General features: G+C 42.5%; 1 protein-coding gene across 1 annotated transcript in view; it reads right to left on the minus strand.

Moving 5' to 3' along the window:
• Nucleotides 1–17,007: 17,007 nt before the first annotated feature.
• Nucleotides 17,008–20,384, minus strand: part of LOC310777843 (ephrin type-A receptor 6-like) — a gene marked incomplete at both ends in the record, with an annotated part of 350,777 nt that continues 347,400 nt past the window's right edge. Inside the window, 4 exons of the mRNA XM_083638194.1 lie at nucleotides 17,008–17,122; nucleotides 17,489–17,638; nucleotides 19,083–19,276; nucleotides 19,425–19,574. Of these exons, the coding sequence (XP_083494320.1) occupies nucleotides 17,008–17,122; nucleotides 17,489–17,638; nucleotides 19,083–19,276; nucleotides 19,425–19,574 (609 nt within the window). The remainder of the gene's footprint in view (nucleotides 17,123–17,488; nucleotides 17,639–19,082; nucleotides 19,277–19,424; nucleotides 19,575–20,384) is intronic.

Consider the following 20,384-nt stretch of genomic DNA (forward strand, 5'->3'; position numbering starts at 1 on the left):
CAGCAACATTTAGCCTACTTTGTTAATCTAAGTGGGAGTATTGACCAGTCGAACAACAGCAAATAAAGGACAGAAACCTCCCCGCATGTCTATTAGTTAGGCATGTAGCCCAGCCTGCAATATCAGCATTTGTGGAGACAAGTAGGCTAATGATATACCATGGATCAAAGATGGCATTGTAACCAGCAGTAGTCATGAAGCTTCCTAAGTGATGATTAATTTCATTCCACACATATACTTATTAAGACTCAGCCGGTCATTCCTAATTCCATCCACAGTTTGTGACATAGCTTCTTGATAGACTGTTGCTGCCATCCAGTGGCATTCTCAAGCTTTACGTCACATTCATCAGTGGAGGCTTGGCCATACAGAAGGTGTAATGGTTTTCACAGTAATATAACATAGATAGGTCATAATTCCCTATCTGATAGGGAATTATGACCTGTTTTACTTCCCAACACTAGTGCTAAGCAGCCTATAGGTAATTAAAACTGCTACTCTAATTATAAGATGTTTTCTTTTAAATCAAAGCATAGGGACATGGAGAAAGAGAAGGGTTGGTGAGGAAGAGAGGGATAGATGAAGAGATGGAGAGTGAGTGGGAGAATGTTCATATCATGCAGCCCTAAAAAGTGTTTCATTTTAGGCTAAGAAAAATGTAGCCTAAATAAATAGCTAATTAAGATGAATATATCATCTTGAAAAGTTTAAATGTATGTTCATTGGTTCAACCCTGTTAAAACAGTTCATAGTGACTTAAAAGCATGCTATAAGCAGATAAATATATCTTTGTCATTATTTGGGTGATGGTCCTTTAAGATTCATGTAGTTTGTTTGCTGTGCACAAGAAGCAGCGTGGTTGACGTTCAACCTAGCCTAGAAAACGTAACTTTGTCAAGCATTCCCCTTTTGTAAATGTCATTGGTTGTTACTAATATGTTTATCTAATCAGAGAGGTGAAGGGGCGGGATGTAGAGGAGACCTAGCCTGGGTAAACCCATCCCCCACGTGACCTGCTCTCAGACCTGTTCTCAGTCACTATGCTAGTGACTGGGAACTGAGAGAGCAGGTCACGTGGTGGCTGGGTTTACCTAGGCTAGAGGAGACCCTGTTTGTCAGATGAGAGGAAAGCAGAACATTATGAACATTGTATAAGTTGCCGGAGAGTTTTATGTCCGTTAATGAGGTGGATGCAGAGTTTACGAAGGTTAATGGATATATTGCAACTTGCAGAAGGTAAATAGCCTCTGTGTGTGTATTGTTTGTGGCACTTCATCATTATTTAGTGTGTAAAGTAAAATGCTATTAGCGATTAGCATGCTAGTGATATTAGCTCACACTTAACTGTAGTAGCAGGCTGATGTTACTGTGTGCGTTGGTAGTGTGTGTTGATGCTTTTCACTGGTTTGAAGCTCGACATGAGTTTTAATATGAGTTCAAGTGACTGAGAAACACTGTCATGTACATGTTAGACTGAGGACCAGGAAGCTCTCCTTGGACTCTTTTGGAAGAGAGAAGACATCTCCAGGCTCAGCTATCATACTTCAGGACTGGGTCCCGTCGGTGGTCGGCGTCGATCTCACTCATCGTTCCCCCTCGCGATATTTTCTTTCGGATGATGGCGAAGGCTGGAGGCACCCTCTCTGCCTGTGATTGGCGTAGCGTCAAACGTTCATCCAATCACATTCGCTTGGCTATCCTGCGTCTCTTTCTACAGTCTGTGGTCAGACAGACAGCAGTTTCGCTTGCTAGCATGCATGAAAGACGCCACTGTGTGTTTATGTTTTTGATATAGTCTGGTGTCTGGTTTATAATGCTGCCGCTACTCTTCACCCAGTGGGGGACTGCTCCCTAGTCCGATACCTCACGAGTCCGACGACACCTCATGGTTTTGGGTTAGGGTCTGGGGGAGGTTAGGTTTAGGCGTGGGGGTGGGAGAGGTTAGGTTTTGGGTTAGGGTCTGGGGGAGGTTAGGTTTAGGCGTGGGGGTGGGAGAGGTTAGGTTTTGGGTTAGGGTCTGGGGGAGGTTAGGTTTAGGGTTAGTGAAAAACGGGGAATATAGAAGCCGGGGAACATAGACATGATCCCCTGTCCAATGCCTCTTTTTTCGGACTCGTGAGGTGTCGGACTCGTGAGGGATCGGACTAGGGACCATGCACCTGGCAGTGCACGTATGTGTAGCCTACAGACAAATAAAAAAGAAAAGATAAAAGATGAATGAGAATTGATCAAGGGTTATATAAAAACAGTGTCAATGCTCATTTACTCATTCTAACACAAGAGTGACATGTATTTGAATTTAAATATGTATCAGTATGGGGTGTTTGCCCAGCCCTTCATTGGGAAATGCAGCTTTATGGAGTCGGATCACGTGGAGATGGTCTTCAGAAACTTTGATGAGATTGACAGTAAGTAAACATTGTTTCAGATAGCCTACATGGTGTAGTTGTGGAAAAGTGTGTGAGTTTGGAAGAGGAGTGCACCACTAGGTGGAGTGTTGATTTTGTAGACGAAAACTATGAGGAAAAATGTTAGTCGACTACCTATTTTCACTGGTGAAAACTAGACTAAAAATGTTAAAGTGGGACGAATTGGGAAGAGATCCAATCAGAAGAGAAGATGTAGTTAAACAGTGTCTGTATTGCACATTCAAACCTTAAAACAATTCCAGAATAACAGATTAATAAATTAATTAAATTCTAATGAATAGTTACGGTTTTCTTTGACTAAGATGAGATGAAAATACTTAGACACTTAGTCGACGAAAACTTGACTAAATAAAATCAGGATGAGGTTGACTAAATATGATAAGAGCTTAAGAGAAAGTGGATTATAGCTCACTCAGATAAACATGTGAATGTTGTGTGATATGCAAAGGTTGTTGGTTCAGGCAATTTCTTAAAAAGTACTCACATTATAAGTTGCAGCAGTGATCCTTCTTTATCATCACCAGTAGTTTGAACACTGATAGAACTAAGCTGAGGAAGGAGACTATTCAGTCCCTGACTCTAGCTCAACTCACTGGTACACATCTCACCTGTCTCACTCTTTATGCTGTGTTATTGTCTGTGAATACAGTGTGTAGAAATCAGAAGCATAACTCCCAACTGCTCATAGCTCAGTCGGCTGAGCGGCTCTGTCACTGTCTCTGTCTGACAGGTAGACTGTTGGTTCGATTCCCGATGGAGGAGACATTACAGCACTGCCCTGTCTTTAACATCACCAGTGTAGCGCCTCCTACAGGCAGATACACAGAGCGACACAGCGCCTCCTACAGATCCACAGAAATGGACTGTGGACAGACATGTCATATACTCAGTCTAGAGCAGTTTTTCAAAAAGTTATTTTTACGCCTAGCGCAGCAATGCACGACTCCGACGTCAGTAAAAATTCAGCTCTCTGTGGTCTTCTGTCTCATAACCCTCAGCTCATGTCTCTACAGAGGTCAGGGGGGGAGAACAGCCCCCCCCCCCTTAGCGCCAGGTAGTGGCAGCGGAGCGGGAATCGAACCCACAACCTGTGGCCCTGGTGTCTCTGTGTGTATTATTCCTTCACACCACCAGCTGCCCTTCACACTCACAGCTCTTGTCTCTTGCCTCTGCCTGTCACCATTCAAAAGTGACTGAGGCTCGAACCCACGACCGCAAAAGTGGCTGAGGTCTCAATATTGCCAGGCAGCAACCCTACTCTCTGAGCCACCAAGTCAGACTGATTGAATCAGGTTTTCTCAGGGCTTTAAATGACTCTTTCCTCTGGCTGTCGACAGTCAAAACTGACTGAGGATCGAACCCACAAACTCAAAAGTCACTGAGGCTCAAACCCACAAGCTCCAAACTGCTAGAGAGCAATCCAACTCTCTGAGCTAGAGGATCATAGTGATTAAGACTAGAAGATTAAAGTATAGTCTTTATGCATCTTAAAATATGTTTTGAAGGGGCTTTTAAGTTGAATAGTATTTGAATTATATTAATATGACGTGAGTTTCTATTCGCCTTGCACAGAAAACCTTTTACTTTTATACTTGAGTACATTTCAGAGCCTGTACTTTCTCCTTTTACTTGAGTAATTAAATTGAATCAGTACTTCTATTTTACCAGTCTTTTTTACACAAATAACTGTACTTCTACTTAAGTAAAGAAAGTGTGTACTTTTCCGATCTCTGCATGAATCCATAGTGTATTTTCGATCCCCTCTCTACTGTATCTCAGAGCAACAATGTGATTAAATTTGGAATGACAAGAAAAAATTACACGTCTGTGCAATAGGCTAAGTAGGCCTAAATAACTCAGATATAGGGTTTGCAATTGTAATGTTCCATATAATGAAGTATCTCATGCTTGTTGATTTAATGATTGTTTTGCACCTGCTGCTCACGTTTGAGATACTTCTGGCTCGCCTGGAAAGAAGGTGGGAGCAGCCGAGTACAGTCAGCCAATCAGAGGCAGAGAGGGGCGGGTCATGCCTTCACCTAGCCTTCGCCATCATGGGAAAAAAAATATTGCTTCCCCCTCACCTTACATCGCCAGGTTACCCCATCTTTTGCCCTGTTTCACCAAAGGACTTGTGAGTAACAACCATGGATGTATTAAAAGAACTGGATAGGGGACGAGCCACGCCCACCCATGCACCCATGCAACAGTTGCCGGGCTCCCCATGCAAGTGGATGGGAATTTTCCTTTCTGGGCTGCATGGCGTCACGTGACTTGCAATACAGAGCTTCCCCACCATGTTCAAATGGCTTCACAGCCCAGCGCTATTCCTGGGGGCTTGGTAACAACAGTGCACGTCATGGATGTATTAAAATAATTGATAGGGGACGAGCCACGCCCACCCATGCATTCGGACAGAGGTTGCTCACTGGCGCATGAAGCCATCATGGGCTGGTTTTCTTCTTGGTTTTATTTCCTGACCATGCGGCCCAAGGCGAAGTGCGCATGTGCGCCATGACGTATTCCATGACGTCTCCCACCCATGGATGTATTAAAAGAAGAAAACACACCCATATACGGCTCTTAGTGGCTTCTGAAGAAAAAATGACCCCATACAAAATTATTTGATAATTAAAAGAGTCGTTTTATACTTTGAGTGACACCCGGAAAAAATTCCCCTGGGTTTAACAGCTGCCGGGGTCCCCATGCAAGTGGATGGGAATTTTCCTTTCTGGGCTGCATGGCGTCACGTGACTTGCAATACAGAGCTTCGCCACCATGTTCAAATGGCTTCACAGCCCAGCGCTATTCCTGGGGGCTTGGTGCACGTGCTACATTTTTTTTTCAGCTTGCTTGGCAAGTGAAGCGGCCATTTGTTTTAGGTCTCACAGCATACTTTGTATTAGCGTAATTTGTTTTGTATCTGTTGTATGTTTATTTTTTTACTAAATTCAGTATTTATATTTAAAATACTGTGTGTGTCATATTTACAGTTCATTAAGGTGTATTTAAAGGGAAAAGGAGTTAAAAAATGTAATTCTTAGTAGGTTCAAAAAGAGATCTATATATCATGTTTTCCTGCTAAGTGGAGGCACCATCCTTTAGTTGTAAACCATTATTAATGCAAGAGGTTTTACACCAGTACATTTATTTTGTTATACAGGTCACACGGACATCCACAGATAAAAGTACCCAGGGCCCCGCCCATAGTACTACAACACCCTTTATTCATTCAGTAACTTTAATAGCTACATGGGTCGGGTGCTACCAGGGGCGTCATGCAAGCCAAAAATCTGAGGGGGCGAACTCTGGTGCCGCCCATAGGGCGGCGGCGAATTTTTGGCGGCGCACAAAGTGCGGCGCCAAAAAAAAATTGGGGGGTTGGAAGCCAGATTTAGATCTCATTTTAAATTAACAGAGTGAGCAGGTGTAACCATAAGGCTATTTTCCAAACTGCTCTCAGCCTCCTGGAAAGATCCATAATCACCAGACTAAGTACATTGCCACTGCCCAGGCTCAATGGACTTGACAAAAAATGGGAGACCACACGTTTCAAAGCAATGTAACACAATGTTTATTTTGGCTGGTATTGCCTTTTCAGAAGGTAGACATCTTTTCTCTTCCATTAGTCTCATCTAGTGTCCTCTAGAGCAGGGCTTCCCAACCATTTTTGTGCCAAGGACTGGTAGATACATGGGAAAAAAAGTCGCGGACCGGTTGTCAATTTTAATGGTTTTAGTTATATATATTTACTCACCAGGTGGTGACAAAGGGTAAATAACAGCCTTTTGTGTTGTACTGTATGTAGCCTATACAGTATTTATGTTTTTGTTTTAACTACAAACATAAATAAACATCAACTTGAAACTATGTTTCAACTACCACACACAGCCTATAATATTATAGCCTATGTTTATTTAAAAAAAAAAAAAAAAAAAATTACCTCTCAAAAATCTGAGGGGGCAATTGCCCCCTCAGTTACAATGGGCATGACACCACTGGGTGCTACACTTAGAACTGTGGCACTTGGTACTTTTATGTCTGTCTGCTGCCTATTGTCTGTCTTACATTTGTGTGACTCTCCCTGCAACCAAATCTACCTATGGGTACAAATAAAGTAACCTTGCCCGTGACCATGATTATTCTGTTTAAGCCTTGCTTTAGTCTTACAGCTAAGCTAACTAGCTAGTTAACATGTAAACAGCAAGAAGAGAGAGGATTTCTGAAAATGAAATTCCACAATATTTTTTTTGCATTGATGAAGTACCTATTTACACATTTTCAAATGAACAGATTTGAAAAATAATCTTACAACTATAACAATTAAAAGAATGAAAGAAAACATAACAAAAAACCCTAAAGTACTCTGATTAGGATTATTTAAAATGTTACTGGTTATACTATACATGCCCTGCTCTGGATTGTGTGTTGTTGCATCTTGTTGGAACACACAAGGACACCCCAGAACACACTTTATGTCCATAAACCATGTCAGACACTTGAACCAATTTGCCTGATGAAGACCCACTGCGGGGGTTGAAACGTTGTTGTAGTCATCATTAAATATTTGGAGCTGCTCCAGTGTGCGGATATTCACTTTTTCAACCCTTATGTATATCTGTATCCAGCACCTGGCCTCAAAGCAGTTTGGATGTGCACACATAATCTTTATTGAACACTTGAACTAATAGGCTACATACACTTAGACACATACTCACGAAAACAAAGACTGTCACAAAGTTTGTATATCAGAAAAATTCCTGCGTACAAATAGTTACCTGACATGTTCGTGTCAGTCTAAATCAGTTCAGCCTTCCCCTCTGTCTGTCATGAGTTAGGGTCGAACCCAAAAGCAGACGGACAACCAGGTGAGGAAAAAATTACAAAGTATTTATTTTTGAAATGTTCAGGTTGAGCTCTGGGTGGCAAGTCCGCAGGTTGATGATCCTGAGGACACACAAGGAAAAGACGTCAGGCTAACAGGCAGACAGGCAGCAGATCAAAAAGGGAATCAAAAATAGGCTATCGCAACAACTCTGATTAACACTGGCTGGAGTCAGGATCACAAACCGTGCAATGGCAATGTTCCAGCGAAGACTGATGACTGAGGATGGTTCTTATAGTGGGTGAGATGAGTGCTGATTGCTGGCAGGAGTGCTGATTGGTGATGAGAAGCAGGTTTGTAGGTTCAGGTGGGAGCAGCAGAATGGTGTTGTGACACTGTCAGTCTTCCTCCGACCACTTGCCTTACTGTGTCCCCACGTTTCTCTATTGCCCCCTCCACAGCCCAGGAGGAGACAGACACAAGCACAGAGGAGGAGCAGCCGAGAGGAAGCAGTACTGTGGGATGCCTTTCTAGCCAGGAGGATTCAGCTGATCTTCCATTCCAAAATGTAATGCATGTACATAATGTTACTATACCACATTTGCACTAACTGATCATCATCATAACTAAAACTGAACTTATGTGTGTCTGTATCTGTCTTTTATTTTATATCATTTCAGTGAGCCAAGACCGACAGAATAACAGTGGACGAGCAGTGATTGGATGCCTCTCTGGCCAAGAGGAGGATCCAGCTAGTCTTCCATTCCAAAAGGTAATGCATGTATATATTACTATATTACCGTATATACAATATTACTATACCAATATTTCCCTGCCACACTTCCATTAATAACACACATTTAAATTATTTATTTATGTCCACATAAATACAGAGTACAAAGGACATAAACACTAATAATGCAGTCAGATGCTGGGAGACAGTTACAAAAGTGCCTAGTTGGCAACCACAATAATGCGTACAACAACAAAAAAGGAACACCACACACAGGGTGATGGCAGTGGCAAGTTGACAAATACAGTTACACTGTAATACAAGATATATCCACTTCAAGGATACAAAAAGCAGCGCCTTCTCCATATTGAGCGGCTACCAATAATAGCAGAGACTGAGCAATACCTTGCTAGCTGTTTGGCACTTCTCTTAGGTAGTCCAGCCATCTGGAGGCCTCTCACAACCAGTTTGTGAACATGACCCAGGCTACCGAATATGAAAACGAAAAGTTTACAACTGTAGCCCAGCTGTGAAATGGTCTGCATCAGCTGTTGATACTTTAACATCTTGGTCAGAAAGACCTCCTCTAGGCTGTGGTCAAAGGTACAGCCAACCTCTAGGATAAATACCTCTCTGTGCTTTTCATTGACAACAACAACATCAGGAGTGTTAGCTAGAATATTAGAGAACACATCAGAATTGTCACTACACAGACTGAACATGCTCGGCTTCACACTGGAATGTTTATAGAGCGAGATAGATCTAAAAATAGATGTGATATCCTTTGGTATCAAATCCACTATTCTATCATGCCTACAGATGTAGAGCCCTTTGTATGCATGGCAACCATTTAAGATGTGGGAAATGGTTTCAGTTAACTGTTCGTGACCATGATGTATACAGTGAGGAGCATGATTGTCAGGGAACCAGATGGAAAGGTTAAGCTTGGTTGGTAAAACCTGTAGTCTCGGCTTTATAGTGAAGATGACAATGCTCTCGTCTACAGCTGGATTTTTAAATACTGCATGAGAGACAGAGTGATCTGCTACAGGAAGGCATGCAAGCTTCCCTTGAAGTTTAAACTCAGTCCAGTGTTGTTGCTGTCTGCGTTGTTGCGCCCTCAAGAGGTGACCTCGGGCATTTGTTAGTGGAAGCTGATGTTCTGATCCACAAATGTACACGGTCACTCTCACAGTGATGCTGGGGTCAGATATAATCTCCTCCGAGACATTCACTGCCTCAGAGTTGGACCCCACCCACTCCAGTGTGACTTTGGCCCAGCCACATACTGTAGATCGTTCAAGTCCGGCCAGTCAGACCACACACCAAAGCCAGGAGAGCGACTGTCCAGCTTTCCGCTGGGTTTCCTCCTGAAGCCCAGGAAGCTAGGATCCGACCCACGTGCCAGCGGGACTTTGCGTCTTTTTAGGTCCAGGAACAAAGAACCTCTTGCGAGCTCCCTGACATGTTGGTCACCGCTGCATATTTAAAAGATGGCCGAGCCTCATAGCAAAATAAGTGGTTGTACTGGGCAGCTTCCAGGTATGAATGTGTGTGTGAATGTGAACAGGGTGCTCCTGAAAAAGAGAGCATTGCTCTCAGTGAGACTCCCCCTGTATAAATAAAAAAAGGTAAGTCCATTCAAGATTTGGGACCACCAGACCACCCTCCTGTTTACTATGGAACAAAATATGTGTAGTGAGTATTCAGCCCAGCCCACTGTCTTACCAAACGTACGGTTTTATCATTCAATACACGCAAGAACTTACCTGGAATATGGACATTGGAAAACAAGTGCTGGACCTTGGAAAGTGCTATTTGCCTGACTGCTTCCAATTTCATGATGAGTGGCAGGGGCGATGCATCTATTAGATCGACTCTGGTGGAATACTCAGATATGATGTCATCGACTTGATCTTTCTACTCTCCTGCCACATTAAATTTATGCCCCAGGTATGTATATGTCTCATGTCGTGAGTAAACTCTGAGTGGCTTATTGTTGATTATGAATTCAGGTACACACACACACACACACACACACAGAGACACACACAGAAGAGTTAAACTGATTGATGAAGAGTTAAGAGTATTTTTTCCAAAATGTCCCTCAGTATGTATATTTAATTATAATTTAGATGAGTTTGTGTGTAGTGTATAGTTTGGATTGTGTTTGTAGGCATCATTTTGGCATGAATTTTTGGCCTGAAACCTGCTCGGCGGTAGTTTCAGAACCCTGGCTACGGCCCTGGACACGTGTGAAACTCATGAGGACACATGTGAAACTCATGTGTTTTTTCTTTAAGGGACCTGAAACGTGAAAGTCTAAACTCTACCTTCTAATGATGCACCCTCACTCGATAAAGATGTGTATAGTTATCATGCAGTTCAAAAACGTGAATAAAACAAAACCAACAGTCAACCACCAGAACTGTTCACCTTTATTTGCAAATAAATATCCGCTGTACTGCCTCTTACAGTGTGCAAGATCTACATCTCTTTGGAAATTATAGAAAAATAAAATACAAGAATTATAAGTATACTTGTACTTTGTACAAAAGAACATTCTACCATTGCTCAGCAGTAGGACATGCTAAACAAACAGCATCTCATATTCTCCATAAGGGTGGTGAAGATGTGTGCGAGTATGTGTGTTTGCATGTATACTTATGTATTTACGTGTGTGTGTGTGTGTGTGTGTGTGTGTGTGTGTGTGTGTGTGTGTGTGTGTACTGTACTGTACTGTACGTACGCACGCATCCTTCCTACTCCTGAAGCCCTGGGTAAGTATCTACGCTGCGACCGGAAATCCCACAGCTATAGTAGGCAAGCTGTTTTAACAGTGAATAGCTAGCCAGGATATATGTATATTGCAGATATCCATAATTCAGTTCTTCCTAGTAAAAAAACAAATTACGTCACTTTTTCCATTAATGTGTATGGGGTTTCTCATTACTATCTTCATGCCTACCATCTTTCATGCCTATCTACGATTCAGTTGCCGATATCTGCAATTATGTGAATTGAGGATATCTGCAACTGCTACCTAGTCATAATTCCATTTCAAAATATCTGCATTGTCTAAATTATGTTTTAACTAGTCAGAAGAACGAGTTGTAGATATCTTGAACTGGTTGCAGATATCCGCAATGTGCATTGTAGATATCTGCAACTGAATTGTAGATATCTGTAGAAACCCCATGAATGGCAAAAGTGATGTCATTTGTTCTACTGTAGGAAGAATGTCATTGTGGATATCTGAACTGTTCTTATTGACTGGGAGAATGACGTTATAGATCTCTTGAATGAAAGTTTTGACTAGTCACAATGCATAGTGCATTCACAACTACTGTATTTTAGTAGTCATCGACTACTCCCAAAAGCTAGTTGATAAGGCTAATAGTCACGGGCGATATATCATAATTTTTTCGCCCAATAAAAATGATCAATTGTGGTCAAAAAGGTCTCAAAAACATCCAGTAAAGGGTTAAATAATGTAGGCGGGAACAACCTGGGGGGATGTGAAATAGCAGAGTCCTGATTGGCTCTTTACAAATGAGCCGCTAAACCCCAACAACTTGTCTGAGCTGGAGATAGCAACTGTTTGAATGCAGGAACAACATAAGACATAAATACCTTCAATTCTGTTTATTTAACCTGGCATCATGTAGAAAATGATTGTTCAAACTAATCTATGTTAAATTTATTTATTTTGTTTATTCCTAAACCACAAATGAATGATTAGGCGATTACGAGGCACAGTGTCGACTAGGTTTTGATAGTCGATTATCTGAGAAACACCTAAATTACGACTAGTCAAAATTACATTGTTGATATCTGTAATGTTAATTCCAGATAGTCAAACTTAGCTATTAAATGTTAAAATGGCTTGCCATAGCTCTACAGGGGCTTCCATGTGGAATATGAATACAACTCAAACTAATGGCAAATGATTCAAGGTCCATCGGATTATTACACCTCCGAACCCTTAAGTGTTTCTTTCTGGGCTAATTTGACTGTAAGGCTGTGTGTGTGTGTGTGTGTGTGTGTGTGTGTGTGTGTGTGTGTGTGTGTGTGTGTGTGTGTGTGTGTGTGTGTGTGTGTGTGTGTGTGTGTGTGTGTGTGTGTGTGTGTGTGTGTGTGTGTGTGTGTGTGTGTGTGTGTGTGTGTGTGTGTGTGTGTGTTACTGCTGAGGTTATGACGACTCATGATGAGCAGCCTGGTTGCCAGAATAAAATGTCTGCATTGTATGTTTCTGCAATCCATGGGTACATAGAATATGTATGTAACGTAACGTTTCTGAACCAAAAATATGCAAAATAGCACGGTGGCCAGTAAGGGTGTTGTGGTCGGTGTGGATGGAGGGCAGAAACACTTGCCTTTCATACCGGACAACCATTTTCGATCCTCAGAGTTTCCAAAGTATACTGTACATTTCAACCGTGAATGTCTTTTGTTATTTAAGCCTAACCCAAATTCTAACCTTAACCAAGTTGCTTTACTTGCCTAAACATAACCAACGTTGTTTTGCTTGCCTAAACATAGTCTCGCTGGCCAGCCTCCTCTCCCTTCCGTCCGAGGAGTCTGGCGCCGCAGGTCTCCATAACTGGGATAAACCCTCCCCTGCTCTACTCTGCTCTCCCATTGGAGGCGTCGGTTTCAGACGCTGCCGGATTTCCGCTCCCCGCTTAAGAAGCTCTGTCATTGGCTCCGACCATGTCAATCAGTGGCTTCCGCTCCCTCCTCCCTGTGTGTTGCTGTAAATAGTCCCCTGCCGCCTCAGGGAAAACAACGCTAACTAGCTAGTAAGCTAACGGCAGAAACCTACACGCTAGCTCGTTGCTACACGCTGAAAACTGCAAGTTGGATTGTTTGAAACTATTTTCCAAGGGCACTGCCGCTAAGCGCCGCCCATCGCTGACCAGCGAGACTAGCCTAAACATAGCCAACGTTGTTTTACTTGCCCAAACATAACCAAAGTTGTTTTATTCGCATTTAACGTTTGGAAAGGCAGTAAGGTTTTCAAATGAATCGTCGTTTAAAATTTACATTGAGATTGTAGGTTTGCAGAAACTTAAAAGGCAGAAATTTTGTTTCAAATTTACATTGAGATTGTACAATGCAGACATTTTATTCTGGTGATTGGATTGCGGTGAGCTATAATGTTGCAGGATGTGTTAGTTATCTCTCTCTCTGCCTTCTTTTCCTTGAGCTCTTTCTTATTGCACACACACCAATAAGACCTAGTGCCTTGCCAGTATTCATCCGCCAGGTTCTAGCTACTGTTGCTGTCTGCAACTCAATCAACTAGTTACATGGTATATTAACTAGTTACACATGGAATATTAACTAGTTACATAGTATATTCTGTCTCCATGGCAAACATCTGACATCAACTACTGTTAGATCCAACACTTCATTTCAGACCACATTTATGTACACTGGTTTCCCATATTGCCACACATGCCCAACATATTGACATGAATCACACTGTAAATTCAGATTGGGGTAAGATGACTCCTTGAAATCCATTCAATACCTCTGCGTCTGGGATGTGCTGACCCCCTCAAGTTGGATCAGCTGGTCGTCCCAGGTCCAATGACGATTTTTGACTATCATTATCTAACAGATGAGGTTTTGTGAACGTTCATAGTTAAGACAGTGGAGGTTGTGTATGTTTAGGCAGTAACATTCATGCTCCAAATAATCCAGGCTGATGTTGAGTATAGAATTATAGGTGCAGTGTCTACAGAGTTTTTTTTTTCATAGCGGAGGGCTTGGGATATCATGCCCAGAGTGCTTCTAATGTGCACAGACACACGCAGCTGACTTTGACAGTTAGTAGCTAACGTTAGCTAGCTAGCATACAAGGTAAATGGCAAGCTAACATCCACCCAACAAGATGATATAATAGAGAGCCAAAGTGAATGTCACTTCCTGCCTTTCTCTCGGTACCAGCGTCTGAAAAAATATGAATGGGCGTGAACAGCGAGAGACGATACTTGTTTGATCCTGTTTGAATTGTGCCACGGGGTACACGTCATGTTTGTCAATGTAAAAGATAACTTTGCAAGTCAAGAAAGTCGCAGTTTGTGGTAAAACTGTGGCACTATGTTATAAATCAGAAAGACTACGCACAACCAGTCACATAAGTGACGTCTATCCCGCCAGTCCACGTTGTTGATGGTGTGACGTATATTGTGCGACACCAGAGTATTTGATTGACAAAACTAAACCTTACGTTTCAGAACAATCTGCGACCTTCTTGACATACATAGTTATCCAAATTTCCTTGACCCCGCCGGAAGTAAAACATTTGTCTCCCTGGAGCTTGAGGTTGCTCGCCAACCCGCTTCCTAACTGCAGACCGAATGTGGGCACTTGGCAACGGCTGAGTCGCGCTGGAATGCCAAAGGGGGGTAGGGGGTGGGGGGGAATTGAGCCCAAGAGTGAGTCACAGTCCCTGCGCTGGCAAATGCCGAATGACACAGCGCATGTGCGAGTATCGTCTCAGGCTGGGGAGGGGGGTCGGTCTCAGGTTTAATAATAATAATAATAATGAATTGTATTTGTATAGCACACTTTCAAATCAAAACTGACATCCCAAGGTGCTTCACAAGAGAAAATACACAGAATAAAAATAAAATAAAAATAAAAACACTTGACAGACAACTGAGAGCTTCTTTAACATCGATTAATATGGCGTGATCAGATTTAAACATAGTGAGCCGGGCTGAGCCCTAAGTACGGCCCACTCCAACCCAAGCAAACAGTAAAAATAAGGAAATTGCAATATTTAGGATTTGAGTTGAAACTAATGTCTGCAAAAAAAAAATGCTTACAATTAGGCACATACGACCCAAAATGACATAGTTGGAAGGTTTTGATGCATTTTGCTTGCCAGGGTCTTCAATGTAGCCTACGTAAAAAAAAAAAAAAAAAGTGTTTTACTTCCGGCGAGGTCAAGGAAAAGGAAGGAAAAAGGAGTTAGGAGTGACTATTGGGATGCAATGGGTCTCCAAGTCTTTGCATGTGACGATACAAATAGAGGTGGATAGAGTTGTGTGATCTTTTAATGTCTAGATGCCCCTAAGAGTTTTTCTCCTTTCACAATTGGCAATCCTTCTTTGAGATACTGAGGTGACTGCATATTACTGTATTGCTTATTTGGATTAAAATTTATAAATGAATGAAAACATTTGAAATAAGATCCAGATTTACTAGGGCTTCACATACAGGACTGCACACAGATAGATATTAGGTTATGATAATATTTATCGATAAATCATCTATACACTTTTAAAACATTCAAGAAATCCTCAAGACTGGCTTCGTAGTTCTTTCTTCAAGTATTAGCATACCAGAATCTCTGGAGAGAGACTATATAAAGCGACGTGAACAATACCTTCATTAGAAGTTGTAGTTGTCAAACACTAAAATAAAAAGGTTGGAGGATATTTTTCCAGAAAGGGCAAACATTTGCGATTGCACACCTGATAGCAGCTACATGAGCACAAAACATGGAGATAAAAGAAAAAGAAAAAAACCTCAAAAACAATCGGTAGATTATGTTCGCAAATCTACATCTCTAGATATTGTTGCTCCATATAGAAAGTACTGCTGCTGCAACAAGGCATTACATTCCCCGTTATTGACGGTTGGGGCCAGTCTTAAAAGAGTCTACTGGGCTGTCTCATAATTGTCTGGCAGAAGCAGGTCTATGGGGCAAAGGGGAAGGGAGGGGGTGGTGTATAGTAGAAAACAGTCTGTGTTGCTATAGAGAGCCAAAGTCACGCCCCCTTCCAGGTTAGGCGTGTGAACCAAGGGATTTCATCTGCCATTCTTTTTTCCATCTACATTTCATAAAATGCTTATGAAAAGTTTTACTTGGTCAAACCAAGCGATTCATCTATACTTAGAAGGAGCGACCATAGAATATTTCATTCAGACAAAAAAAAGGAAGATATAATTCTGTCAAATTTCTGATGGATCAGCCTAACTCCCACCACTTATATTCACCTTATGTTCCAACACAGGGCTCAGCCAGTTAATTCCTATTGTGTTGACACTTCCTGTGACAGTACAGTACTAGTGACCAGGTAAAACAGGTGGTGTTTTGAACAGGAAGTCATAACACAACTGGGTGAAGTGGGCGGGGCTACGTATGGTCACTGGTGACATCACTGATGCATCACAATTGCTCAAGTGACATCACTGTGACATCACTAATGACATCACAATCATGACACACACCACCGCCACAGACACCACTTGGTTTTCACTATGGGGGACCAGACCTCTCTGGGCCCTGACAGAAGCACTATTTTAGTATTTTATTTCTACACCAAATATCCTGGAGGAATAACATGATTTTACCCCCTCGCCGCTAGGGGCGCTAGCCCCACACTATATACAGGGGCGGCAGTAGGGCTGGGTATTGGCAAGGATCTCACGATACGATACGTATCACGATACTTGGGTCACGATACGATTGTATCACGATATATTGCGATGCGATACATATTGCGATATATTGCGATATTCTACAGAATTTACTCAAAATTAACTGTTCAGTGTGAAATGTTATATGGTCCCTCCTGATTCTAAATATAGCTGAATTGCTTGGTTTGACAGTAAAACTATTTTTTATAAGCATTTTACGAAATGTATATGGAAAAAAGAATGGCGGATGAAATCTCTTGGTTCGTATGCCTGACCCAGAAGCGGACATGACTTTGGCTTTCCATTGGTTAGGAGGGACACCAGAGGGCAGTCTGCTGCAGTAGGCCATCCATCCGATGACCCCCAGGCTTCAACAGACCGTATGTGGTGTCTGTGTGAGGAGGGTCCAGACAGACAGAGGCTGTAGACTTGTCTCTGTGTGAGGGGGGTGCAGACAGACAGGCTGTAGACTTGCAGACAGACAGACTGTAGACTTGTCTCTGTGTGAGGGGGTTGGTCTCTGGTCTAGACTTGGCTCCCATCTGCTCCGTCTGTCCACGCAGCTTCCCAGACAGCGTCTCTCATACATGGAAGCCCTTCTCCTGCTGGTGCAGCAGCTGCAGGCGGAGCGTCTGGACACTGCTGGAGATCCGCCTCTGGTGACCGATCAACTCCACCCCGATATGCCTGACATCTCTAGGCCGAGAGGGGGAACACACACACACACACACACACACACACACACACACACACACACACACACACACACACACACACACACACACACACACACACACACACACACACACACACACACACACACTTATAATATATGTATGTGAGGACCTTCCATTAGCTATTTCTTCCTTAAAATTACATGCTTCCACTGTCATATATAGATAGGGCCATATGATAAAACAGAAGATCAACTGTAATCAACTGTAAAACATGAAATATTGCAGAATTTTCCGTAAATTGGCTGCAATTGATAGTACAGCTAAGGGTTTCAGTATGTTTGACGACATTGACGATATAACTTTATGTTTTGGTTGTTCAACTCACTCAATACTCATCCTGGCGACGGAATCCAACGTGTTGAAGCCTGCTGCCACAAAGTTGCTCTTGTACTGGCTCATCTTAATGGAGTCCAACCAGTCGCTGATGGAGATGAACATTGGATAGTCCATCACCTCCCCTGGAGACTCTGGTAGACTGATGCAATCAAAAGCCCAGTTAAGTTCAAATCTGATCAGATCAGCTCACACATTTTAGGCATTTAGTTGATGCTTTTATTCAGAGTGGCTTGCAATGAGAGCTAAGATACTAGCCTAACAAGCCTAAAAAATTATAAGCAACAAAGAGTGGAAAGCTTAGAGCCTTTGTGCCCTTATGTTACTCCTATGACCATATAATAAAACACAGAATAAGACCTAAGGAGAGAGATGCAAGGCATTTTAGGAGCAAGTAGAGTGAGTGTAGAGGTCAAATTAAGCAATAAAAAAAACCTTGAGGCTGTGCTTTACACTGATTTTACAATGGCTAATGGCTGATCTAAGGCACGACACAGAACGGAGTGCCTTAAACACGACACGGAGCGGAGTGCCTTAAACACGGCACGGAGCACGACACGGAGCGGAGTGTTTTATGTTTCTTTTCAATTGTTTTAAGTGTTTTGTTTTTTATGCCTCGTCTTACTATATGTTTTATGTGAGGACCACAATGGAAATAAGCCCTCGGACCTTTTTGTGTTTTTATCCTCGGTGATTGATATATTGTCTGTTCTTTCATTACTATAATGTACTGTTGTGTTATTTTATTTTATCACCAAATAAATTCATTCATTCATTCATTCATTCATTCATTCATTCATTCATTCATTCATTCATGCCTTAAACAGCCATTAGCCATTGTAAAATCAGTGTAGAGCACAGCCTCAAGGGGTTTATTACTTTTATAAAATGGTTACTACATATAGCTGGTGAGGTTTCATAAAATAATCAGACAGCAACACATTTCAATAATTTATTGACAGCAAAAAGCCAAGTCAGTCCTCAGCCAAAAAATTGTTCTTCACAGTATGCTACAGCTAGTGTTAGCCTCTGGCGTTATTTACGTGGGTGTAAAACGCCACTGAATGACCAATTTGATATAGCTGTTAACCAGTTCGAGTCAAGCTCTTTCCATAAAGCCCACCAGCTTTGATATTTGTTGGCTAGTTGTTGATATAACAATATTGTGGCTCTAAACAAATGTTTTTTACGATGCGGGCAACTGTCATGGCGGAATAACTGTTTCCGGTATCTCTGCTCTGGACCAGACAAAGAGTTGAACAAGCGAGAACAGCGAGAGAGAACAGCGCTGCAGTCATTATACTGCAGTGGACTAATGAGTGGAACAAGCAGTTCTTATCAATCTAAGTTCTTTGGCAGATATGACGACGTGCGTTGATACACCGATCAATATTGTGGCTTATGAAACAGTTTGGCGGGGTAATACTGTGCTGCTGTCACAGGTGTGTGGGTATGGAGTATTTTACAATGGCTCCCAGCCAATCACAATCAAGACATGGAACTATCCGTTTTATAATCTTTAATTAAGCTCAGTGCAGTTCAACTCATTACACGTGTCCGTCCTCAGCTAGGACTCCACAATCTACCTCTGGATGTCCTCTACCAGTGGAAGCAGGCTGCTGGGGTTGCGGATGAGTTTGTCCAGGAAAGAAACCACATCGGTGAACTTGGGCCGGTGACTCCTCTCCTTCTGCCAGCAGTGCAGCATAAGCTGGTGCAGGGCCACAGGGCAGCCCATGGGCGCCGGCAGCCGGTAGCCCTCCTCGATGGACAGAATCACCTGCGGACATGGAGGAGTGGGATGAAGGGCTCGGGAGAAGAAATTGTTCATCGACTTGTTGTGGATTCACACATGTATTGTAGGCAGAGATGACAGCGGTGACAAAGGGCACTGCACAAGTCAAATGAAGGAGGATTCAATTACTCACATCCTGATTGGACATCTCCCAATATGGCCGCTCTCCGTACGACATCACTTCCCACATGACGATGCCGTAACTCCACGCATCGCTGGCTGAGGAGAACTTCCTGTAGGAGATGGCCTCAGGAGCCGTCCACCGGATAGGGATCTTACCGCCCTGTACATGCACGCGTGCACGCACGCGGCACGCACGCACGCGCGCACACACACACACGCGCACACACACACACACACGCACACGCACACACACACACACACACACACACACACACACACACACACACACACACACACACACACACACACAGTAATACTACATAAACCAGCCTGGTCGCCAGAATAAAATGTCCGCATTGTATGTTTCTGCAATCCACAGATGAGAATATGAACATGGACACTGTGAACAATTTCACTGCACCTTGTCTGTAACGGAGCCCACAGCATAAGAATTTCACACGTGTGTGACAATACAAATCTTGAATCTTGAATCTTGAACATTTCTGAACCAAAATACATGGCTCGTTTCTAGATATCAACGTTATACACGTCATAGTACACGTCATAGCTTTATACTTATATAAAGCACCTTGAATTGCCTTTGTGTATGAAAGGTGCTATATAAATAAAATTTGACTTGACTTGACTTGACATAGAGTCTGCTATTGAAATAGCACAATGGCCAGTAAGGGTGTTGTGGTCGGGTGGATGGAGGGCGTAAACACTTGCCTTTCACACTGGAGAGCCATGTTTATTAGCCAGTCAGCCTTTTCTGTTAGAGCCTCACGAGAGTGGAACAATATTCCAACACTCATCAGAGAACTCAACACATACCGCTCACTTAGAATTTAAAACAGTGGCTCATTGATAGTCAAATCTGTCAGCACTAAAACCACTTCATTTCTGTTGCTGCCACCTTGTGTCTGTCTATTAATTTGTCACGTGTGTTAGGGCTGTGTACATATTAGGT

This window comes from Poromitra crassiceps (assembly GCF_964638095.1).
Source record: "Poromitra crassiceps genome assembly, chromosome: 6".
NCBI lineage: Eukaryota > Metazoa > Chordata > Actinopteri > Beryciformes > Melamphaidae > Poromitra > Poromitra crassiceps.